The sequence below is a fragment of the Brassica oleracea genome, chromosome C7, assembly GCF_000695525.1.
Source record: "Brassica oleracea var. oleracea cultivar TO1000 chromosome C7, BOL, whole genome shotgun sequence".
NCBI classification, from domain to species: domain Eukaryota; kingdom Viridiplantae; phylum Streptophyta; class Magnoliopsida; order Brassicales; family Brassicaceae; genus Brassica; species Brassica oleracea.
In genome coordinates this window covers 7380591-7389784 of record NC_027754.1, presented here as the reverse complement: position 1 = coordinate 7389784, position 9194 = coordinate 7380591, and the positions used below count along the sequence as shown (strand labels likewise).

Sequence of the window (9194 nt, the reverse complement as noted above, 5' to 3'; positions counted from 1 at the left end):
AAAAGATCAAGTGGAGATAAAGGATTAAAGCCATAAACGACTTCAAAAGGTGAGAACTTAGTAGCATAATGCATAGCATGGTTATAAGCAAACTCAACATGAGGCAAACATTCTTCCCAGAGCTTAACGTTTTTCTTAACCAATGAACTAAGCAATGCAGACAAAGTTCTATTCACTACTTCAGTTTGGCCATCAGTTTGTGGGTGACAAGTCGTAGAAAACATCAATCTTGTTCCTAATTTAGACCACAAAGTTGTCCAAAAATAGCTAAGGAACTTAGCATCACGATCAGAAACAATGGTCTTAGGCATTCCATGCAATCTAAAAATTTCCCGAAAGAACAATTCAGCAACTTGCACAGCATCATCAGTCTTATGACATGGAATGAAATGAGCCATTTTCGAAAATATATCAACACCCACAAAGATGGAGTCTCGGCCAGTTTTAGTCCTAGGCAAACCAAGAACAAAATCCATAGAAATATCTACCCAAGGATGAGAAGGAATGGGTAGAACCGAATACAAACTGTGATTGGACGCCTTGGTTCTGGATTTCTTGCAGACCACACATCGGCCCCAAATCCTCTCAACGTCCTTCATCAAGCTCGGCCAGTAAAAATGATCATAAACCGTCTTGTACGTCTTCTTGACTCCAAAATGTTCCATAAGACCTCCTCCATGAGATTCCCTGAGAAACAACTCCCTCAAAGAACATTGGGGCACACACAAACGGTTATCAAAGAACAAAAATCCTGAGTTTTGAAAGTACTTTCCGTAAGCCACTTTAAAACACTTTTGAAAGATTTCTTTGAAATCCGGATCAGTCTCATACAAGTCTTTGATAAATTCAAAACCAAGTAGTTTTGTTTCAAGGGCTGAAAGAAGAGTGTACCTTCGGGACAAAGCATCGGCCACAACATTTTTCTTACCTTGCTTGTACTTGATTACATAAGGAAATATCTCAGTGAACTCAACCTAACGTGCGTGTCTCTTGTTCAGCTTCTGTTGACCCTTAAGATGTCTAAAAGACTGGTGGTCCGTGTGGATAACAAACTCCTTAGGCCAAAGATAGTGTTGCCACGTTTGGAGAGCTCTCACCAAAGCGTATAGCTCCTGGTCGTAGGTGGGATAGTTGAGTGTGGCGCCTCCAAGCTTCTCACTGAAGTAAGCAATGGGTTTCCTATCCTGCATCAAGACATCACCAATTCCAACTCCAGAAGCATCACATTCAATCTCAAAGGTTTTAGAAAAATCAGGAAGTACAAGTAAAGGAGCATGAGTCAACTTCCCTTTTAACATCTGAAAAGCTTCTTCCTGGGCTTGTTCCCATTTGAAACCGACGTTCTTCTTGATCACTTCAGCCAGAGGAGCTGCAATGGAACTGAAGTCTGGAACAAACCGTCTATAAAAACCGGCCAGACCATGAAAGCCCCTTACCTCGCCTGCGGTCGATGGACTCGGCCAGTCTCGGATGGCTTTGATTTTCTCCTCGTCCACTCTAAGTCCATCAGCACCTACAAAAAAACCCAAGAATACCACGTGATCTGTTCCAAAAGAGCATTTACCAAGATTGGCAAAGAGTTTTTCTTTTCTAAGAACTTCAAGAACATATTTTAGATGCTTCTTATGATCTTCAATGTTTTTGCTATAGATAAGAATGTCATCAAAGTAGACAACAACAAAATGACCAATGAATGATCTCAAGACATGATTCATCAAACGCATAAAGGTGCTAGGTGCGTTAGTAAGACCAAATGGCATAACAAGCCATTCATACAATCCTAACTTAGTTTTAAATGCGGTTTTCCACTCATCACCTTCTTGCATCCTAATCTGGTGATAGCCACTTTTCAAATCAATTTTAGAAAAGACACATGATCCATGCAACTCATCAAGCATGTCATCTAACCTAGGAATGGGATGACTATACTTTACCGTGATGTTGTTGATGGCACGACAGTCCACACACATGCGCCAAGAACCATCTTTTTTGGACACGAGAAGGACAAGAACGGCACAAGGACTGAGGCTTTCCCGGATGTAGCCTTTCTCCAGAAGGTCACCAATCTGTTTCTGAAGTTCCTTGGTCTCCACCGGATTGGTACGGTAAGCTGGCCGGTTTGGTAGAGACGCGCCCGGAACAAGGTCTATCTGATGTTCAATGCCTTGTATTAGTGGCAATCCCTTAGGATTCTCAACTGGAAATACATCAGAATAATCTTGCAAAACATCTAAAAGCTCACTCGGGATCTCCGGTGCAAGGTCAGAAGAAGAAGCCATAAGAGATTCTTTGTACACAAGTAAAAGAAATGACTTTTGTGAGTAAAGAGTTTTCTTGACCTGACTTTGCTTGATATAGAAATTGGAGTTCCTTTGGGATGATTCAGGTTCATCTTGTTTAAGTTCTTTGTCACGGCTCTTCTTGAGTTGGGCCTGATCTTGATGAACCTCCAAAGGTGTAAAAGGAACCAGCGTGGTCTTCTTTCCCTTATGATCAAAGGAGTGTCGGTTTGTGAAGCCATCATGCACGGCTCTTTTATCAAACTGCCATGGCCGGCCCAAGAGAATGTGGCATGCGTCCATAGGAAGAACGTTGCAAACGACCTCGTCCTCATATCGGCCAATGGAAATAGGGACAGTAACTTGCTCTTTCACATACTGTTCTCCAGCCTCGTTTAGCCATTCCAACCTGAAAGGACGAGAGATAGGCCGAGTAGCAAGTCCTAGTTTCCTGACAAGGGTGTCACTAGAAACATTAGTACAACTCCCACCATCAATAATCAAAGAACAAACCTTTTCAGAAACTAAACAACGAGAATGAAAGAGATTCTCCCTTTGTTCTTTTTCATTGGTTTTGGGTTGGACACTCAGAGATCTTCTTGTGACAAGTAAAAGAACAAGAGCTGGATAGTCGAAGCAAACCTCCTCATCAAAGATCGGATCGGAATCAACATCAAAGGTTGGGTCGAAATCATCGACCACACGGCCGTCCGTTTCATTGAAGATAGACTCGACCATGCCTTTCCTAGCAACGAGTAGTGGTCCTTGATGCGGATATCCAAAGGACTCGTCCTCATCAAAGAGCGGACCCAGATCCTCCTTGTCCTCATGTTCATCCTCAGATTCAACTTCTCCATTCTCCATGAGAATCATCACTCGTTGGTAAGGACAGTTTTTGGCAAAATGTCCTAGACCTTGACACTTGAAGCACCTAATGTCTCTTGCTCGGCCAGAAGTCTCTATTGCCTTTCCTTTGTCATCACGAGCAGGAACATCAGTTTTAAAAGCATTATGTGTTGTGGAAGAAGACATACCTTTGTCTTGGTAGCTTGGCTTAGGAGCAAAGGCCGGTTTAGAAGAGAAGGTCGGTTTTGAAGCAATGGCCGGTTTTGAGAAACTCTTCCTCTTGAGTTGTTGCTCGATCAAGATGGCTTTGTGTAGCATCTGTTCCATACTGCCATACTCTTGAAGCTCTATATGGTCTTGGATGTCACGGTTGAGGCCTGAAAGAAATCGAGTCATGGTGGCGTCCAAAGACTCATTCGTGTCCGTCTTGATCATCAAGATTTCCATCTCTTGGTAATAGTCTTCCACAGACTTGGTTCCCTGAAGCAAGCGTCTTAGCTTCTGGTGGAGGTCGCGGTGATAGTGAGCAGGCACGAATCGTTTCCTCATCAGTTCGGTAAGCTCGTCCCATGTCTCAATCGGCCATGCTCCTGTTCTCCTCCTGTGGGTCAAAACTTGATCATACCAATTAATAGCATAGCCAGAGAATTCAGTAGCAGCAAGCCTTACTTTCCTAAGTTCAGAAAAGTTTTGACAATCGAACACATGTTCAATTTTCCTTTCCCATTCAAGAAAAGTATCAGGATCATTTTTACCATCAAAAGGTGGAATTTTCAGTTTCAATCCGTTCAAACTATCATCAGTACGACCAGTTCTAGCAAATGGATTGACATCACCTGGATCTCGGGTTCTAGGACCTCTTTTGGGACGGTATGCGGATCTAGCCTCGTCCTCCTCTTGAATCTCATCGTCGGACCGGTTTTTCCTTCGCGGACGGTCTCTTCTTGCTCTGGTTCTAGGATGAGTTTGGCTGGCCTGAAGCTCCTCAAGCCTTTGATGGATTTGATCTAAGCTTGCGTTCAACATGTTAGACATAGAATCATCCAAAGCACGCATTTGAAGGTTAGACAATCCAGCAACTGAGTTTCCGGGACGGTTTCGTTCATCATCACTACTCATGGTTCCTGAAATTTCTTAAACACAAAACGTTAGATAAAAATCCTCACTCTCTCAAGTGTTTGATCCTCACCCACACACGTGTTTCTCTCAGAATTTGGATGGTCACACTAGCAAGTTTCCTCTCAGGGTTCTAAGAATCTCAATGGAAAAATCGAAGCAAACACAAGGGAATTTTCTCAAGATAGAAAGATAAGAGATTTTGGTTTTGGAATCCGTTTTAACCACCTCAAAGGCTGGATTTCTCCTCAGCCAGCAGGCTTTCTCTTCCACCACCAATCCACAAATCAAACTTGAAACATTTTTTTTAAAAAAATTTCGTAGATCTCTTTTTCTTTTCTTTTTTTTTAAATGGATGGTAATGAGGGCCCAGATTCAAGATAGATAGAAGAAGAAGTGTTTATGAAGAAATGGAAGATGAGAAGATGGAATGATTCAGAAGATCCCAGACCAGTGGCTCTGATACCACTTGAAGGACCCTAAGATCGGCTCACTCTGGAAAATTAGAAGATGGAATGATTTAGAAGATACCAGACGAGTGGCTCTGATACCACTTGAAGGACCCTAAGATCGGCTCACTCAAATGGATCAGATTTGGATATGAACTCCGGATGGAGAACTGAATGGATTGAAGGGTCGCACGAAGGTTGCGGAATGGCCTTCGATATTCCCGTCTTCAGTTGGTGCTTGATATGACTCACAAGTCCACCAAAAGAAGAACCTCGAATCGTTGCTTGATATGACTCACAAGACCAACGAGTTTGAGAAAGTGTTTGCTTGTATATGACTCACCAAGAAACAAGACAAGTTTTAAACAAAGAACAAAGAGTTTAACTCAAAAACTTTAGACAAAATCGATTGGTTTATTCAATAGAAGGGATTACATACTTATAGAGTTTTGTAGATCTAGACATTAAATAGTAATGTAGGAAAACAAGACATAGAAAATATAAACTTGACTAGATCTAGTCAAGGCACGGAAAATAAAGAAGACTAGTCAAAGTGACCAATCGGTTTCCGTCCAGATGCATCTGAACCGGCTGTGTCCAAAGCGGTAGGGATCAGCACATAGGCGGGACGATCAGCAAGGGCCGCGGGACGTTCTGATCGGACAAGTTGCGTTCCAATAAAGCCCAAGTCTTCTGATAGCTTAAGGATCCTTGCCTTAGAGAAATATCCAAAGAAAAAGTCCATGATCGGATCGAAAAAGGTAGAGAGATCATCAGCACGGTCGTCGGTACAATGCGGTACAAGCCAATCGAGCCAAAAGAGAGAAGCCATGGTCTGAATCGGAACTGGCTCGACCTAAGTGGAGTCTGGCTTGACCATCAGCCTTAGCTTGTCGAGTTGGCCAGGAGAGACGGACTTCAGCTCGGTCAGTTCGAGCATCTGGTCGAGGATCTGGACGAAGCTCCAATCCGGACGTTCGCAGATCGAACCGGTACACGACCCGATTGGTCTGTTTGATCTGATCGGAAGGATGAACCTCAATTGGGACGTCTGGAACGTTCTGATCGGTCTGGTCCATGGACTAGGGCACATCATAGGGGATGTGAACATATTTAGGAGTTTCGTGAAGTTTAGGCGGAGCAAAACTTCATGTTCTTAGTTAGTTTTCACGAAAGGCTAAATAATAAGGTGATAGGGCGGATTCTAGCGTTTTTGATTAATTCAGTAGTAACGGTGCAACCAATTCATGATATGTCTCGTTTAGTTTACCTCTCAGCTAGTAACTGACAATTACAAGTGTGGTAGCGCATTTTTAGTGGAGTAGAGTGGAAATACTGAATGAATGCATTGGTTTGCATGAAACAAATAATGCCAGAATAGAGGAAAATGGCGAATAAGATTTTCGCACGATCGATGATTTTAATGTCTTTATTGGAACCAGTTTTGGTGCTTAATTATCACTGGATTTTGTTTTCTCAAATGTCCTTATTTCTGGAATTCGAGTTCTCTTGATCCAATAAGCTCATATATATTATCTTTTATATGGATGAAGAAATATTATCTTAGCTATATCATTGATTCCGAAAAAAAAAACGAACACCCAGAGATTGAAATCATGAGTCAATTCATGATCAAACACTTGAATCCAATAAGCTTATATATATATAAAGAAGTATTATCTTATTACTACGACAAAACATATTTTTTACGAGGGCAATATTCCTTGTAAATTCGTCGTAAACGGGGTGTTACGATGGATTAACGTCGAAACACGTTTCATTGTTAAACGTCCGTCGTAACGGAGGTTTCGTCGTAAACACCTCGTAACGTTTACGAGGAAAGCTTTCCTCGTAAAACGGAAGGAAACATTTCGTCGTAATCGAGACATAATATTTCGTAAAGTACTCGTATTATTTCGACGTAAACTCCATGTAACATTTACAAGGATTTTACAATTCTGCCGATGTAAGCTCCACGTAAACGTTAGGACGACCTTATTTCGTTGTAAATTCCTTGTAAACGTTACGACGACATTACGAGGATTTCGTTGTAAATTACATGTAAAGTTTACGACGAATTTACATCTTTTCTTACCATTTAATATTAAATTAAAAATAAAAATATTATTTAATATTCAAAATTTTAAAATTTTAAATATAAAACGAAATATGAATATCAAAACATATTTTAAAAAAAAACTATTTAAGAGCCATAACATAATATTTAAATTCATAATACAAAACGGAACAAATAAAAAAAAAACTACTACATATTATCGAAGTAGTCGTTGGCGGTGCTCACCCGAGCACCGGTCTGGATCAGCATCTTCGGGATTTCGTATTGGCATCCCGAGAGCTGGTCCTCTCTTATTTAATGCTCTCTGCATAGTCGGGTTTTCCACCGCCATCACGTCCAACAGATCTTCAAGAGAGTCTAAATGATCCTGCTGGCTATCCATTCGAGCTTTCATCTGAGAATTCTCTTCATCCCGTCACGAAGCATATAACGAAGTTGTCTTTGCAACTTCGTTGCAACTTCGTTAACAGAGCATATGCCCACTGTTCGTTCCTTCTTTCTAGGAGCCACTTAAGAAAACATATTAAATAGTTAAATTATATTAAATAGTTAAATTTATTTAAATAAAATTTAAAATTTTTACCTTCTCGAAGATCCTATCGACCTCTTCGATGGTCAGTTTGACGTCGGGAGACTGATGGGTTAATTGCGTCTCCCGCTCTTCATAGTTTATACAAGACTAATTAAAAGGATTGAAACAAATTAATCCATTAATTTATGGAATGATCTCTGGATTCCAACTTCTAACTTGAGATCTAACTTGAGATCAACAACTTGCAAGGTAAATATGTGTGACTCTTATCTTATTGCACTAATTTTATTGGGTAAAATATATGATTTTTTTTAAGGTTTACCACTGTAATGATAATCAATAAAAAGCTGGCAAGCCATATTATGTTTATTAAAAAAAGTAAAAATAATCAGAAAATAGTATTAATTACCAGAAAAAGAAAAGAAAAAAAAGAATTTGTCGTTGCAAAACTCAAAATCGTAAACACAAAACATTAAACCCTAAACCCAAAACATTAAACCTAAAACCCTAAACCCAATAACCCTAAACCCTAGAACTAGGTTTACGGTCTTGGGTTTAAGGTTTAGTGTTTAAAGTTTTATCTCTAGGATTTAGAGTATAGAGTATTGCTAGCGGTGCTTAGAGTTTATGGTTTAGGGTTTAGGTTTTGCTGACGACGTTAACAACATAAAATTTTTTTTGACAATTAATACTATTTTTAGATTATTTATTATTATTTTTCATAAACATAATATGATTTGGCAATTTATTATTGGTTATCAGCTAGAAGGTTAACCCAATAAAAACTCAAAATATAATGATGCTAAGAAGAGATTATCGGTGAAGATGTGGTCATAACGAGAATTTGCCGATTAGTTTGGTTTGGAAAATGGATATTAATGGTTAGCACAATACCAATTTGGAAGATATTAGATTATATCAGGATACAACACTATAATTACATCAGAATAAATGTCGGGAAAGAAAATTTACTTGGACATGGTGTAAAATCTTATGAATATGCATGAAAGAATAAAATTAGAAAGTTGCCAGATTATCTTGGATGTAATCGGTGAAAAAAAATATAATATATTATGGAGAAATCGGCCAATTCATACATCAACAGTACGCCGCAGTCCTGGTCAGTACATAAACTGATGACCTGTGTTAAAACATACATCAACGTAGATTTATTTTAAATTTCATACGCGAACTAATAAAATTAGACTAAATTATACATTGACCTCTTTTTCGTTAGTCAAACGTTTATGAATGGTAACATGTCATTAACGGAACCATACGTCTCATATTGGAATTATTTCGATTTAAAATAATAATTATTAAAAAAAACATATTCTTGTCAAATCTGTTGCTGGGGGATTTCGAACCCGAGTTTGGTCAATGACTATTATGTCTCCGAACCACTGTGCCAAGTTGATTCTATGTTTCTAGTCTCCAAGGTTTAATATTTATAGCTAATATATATTTAATTCTAATATTTATAGCTAATATATATTTAATTCTGATATTTTTTTCCTTGTTGTTTGTCTTCTATAGTCATCATCTTCCTAGTGTTTCAAAAAAAAAAAGTGTTTCAAAAAAAAAAGTCATCATCTTCCTCCTTCCTCTGTAACGTTACAGTAAGAACCACCACTTTCACTCTCACCTTTTTCATTTTCAGTTTCACGTCAACTTAATTCCTCCTTATCGCTTTTTTAATCAACAACAATCAGTGGCTGGCTAGATCTCACTTTTATAGGGGTCATTCACTACAAGAAAACACATGCTTAACTACGAAAATTAACGAGGAAAAACAATCCTCGTAAATTTGCGTCGAGTTTACGACGAATTTACGTGAAAAACTAAAGTCATCGTTATTTCCTCGTAACGTAACGACAAAACTGTTTCGTCGTAAA

General features: G+C 39.1%; 1 protein-coding gene across 1 annotated transcript; it reads right to left on the bottom strand.

Moving 5' to 3' along the window:
• Positions 1–1189: 1189 nt before the first annotated feature.
• Positions 1190–4244, bottom strand: LOC106302480. Its single transcript, XM_013738982.1, has 3 exons — positions 1565–4244; positions 1263–1513; positions 1190–1210 (listed from the first exon to the last, which is right to left on the bottom strand). The coding sequence occupies exons 1-3, from the start codon at positions 4242–4244 to the stop codon at positions 1190–1192; spliced, it is 2952 nt and encodes a 983-aa protein (XP_013594436.1).
• Between the last annotated feature and the right edge of the window lie 4950 nt (positions 4245–9194).